This window comes from Egretta garzetta, unplaced genomic scaffold (assembly GCF_000687185.1).
Source record: "Egretta garzetta isolate BGI_Z169 unplaced genomic scaffold, ASM68718v1 scaffold1030, whole genome shotgun sequence".
Classification (NCBI taxonomy): Eukaryota; Metazoa; Chordata; class Aves; order Pelecaniformes; family Ardeidae; genus Egretta; species Egretta garzetta.
In genome coordinates this window covers 6457-6839 of record NW_009258308.1, presented here as the reverse complement: position 1 = coordinate 6839, position 383 = coordinate 6457, and the positions used below count along the sequence as shown (strand labels likewise).

Sequence of the window (383 nt, the reverse complement as noted above, 5' to 3'; positions counted from 1 at the left end):
GGCAGCCACCCTGTGCCTCAGTTTCCCCACTGGGAGCTGGGGTTTGCTCCCCAGTTTTAAGACCCAATGCATTTTCATCCCGGGTGGCAGCATCTCCCCCCACCCCCCCCATGACACCACGGGGCCCGAGGGGACCTCAGGGTCCCCAGGGGGGGGACACCGCCCAGCTGCCACCCTACCTCGAAGGTGAAGGGGTAGGCGTGCTCGCCCAGCTTCTTGATCAGGCGCTCCTGCAGCCGCGTCAGGGGCTTCTTCTCCTCGGGGAGCGGGGGGAAGGCCTGGGCGTTGGCCACGAAGAGGTCCTTGCGGAAGGTCAGCCCCAAGACGTCCAGGTCCTCGCGGCCATAGCGGAAGGGGCAGGGGCAAGGCACCAGAGCTCGGGG

The 383-nt window shown here is 67.6% G+C and overlaps 1 protein-coding gene across 1 annotated transcript in view; it reads right to left on the bottom strand.

The window, feature by feature from the left end:
- Positions 1 to 376, bottom strand: part of ARRB1 (arrestin beta 1) — a gene marked incomplete at its 5' end in the record, with an annotated part of 2769 nt that extends 2393 nt beyond the window's left edge. Inside the window, one exon of the mRNA XM_035894565.1 lies at positions 180 to 376. Within this exon, the coding sequence (XP_035750458.1) occupies positions 180 to 376 (197 nt within the window). The remainder of the gene's footprint in view (positions 1 to 179) is intronic.
- Positions 377 to 383: the final 7 nt, after the last annotated feature.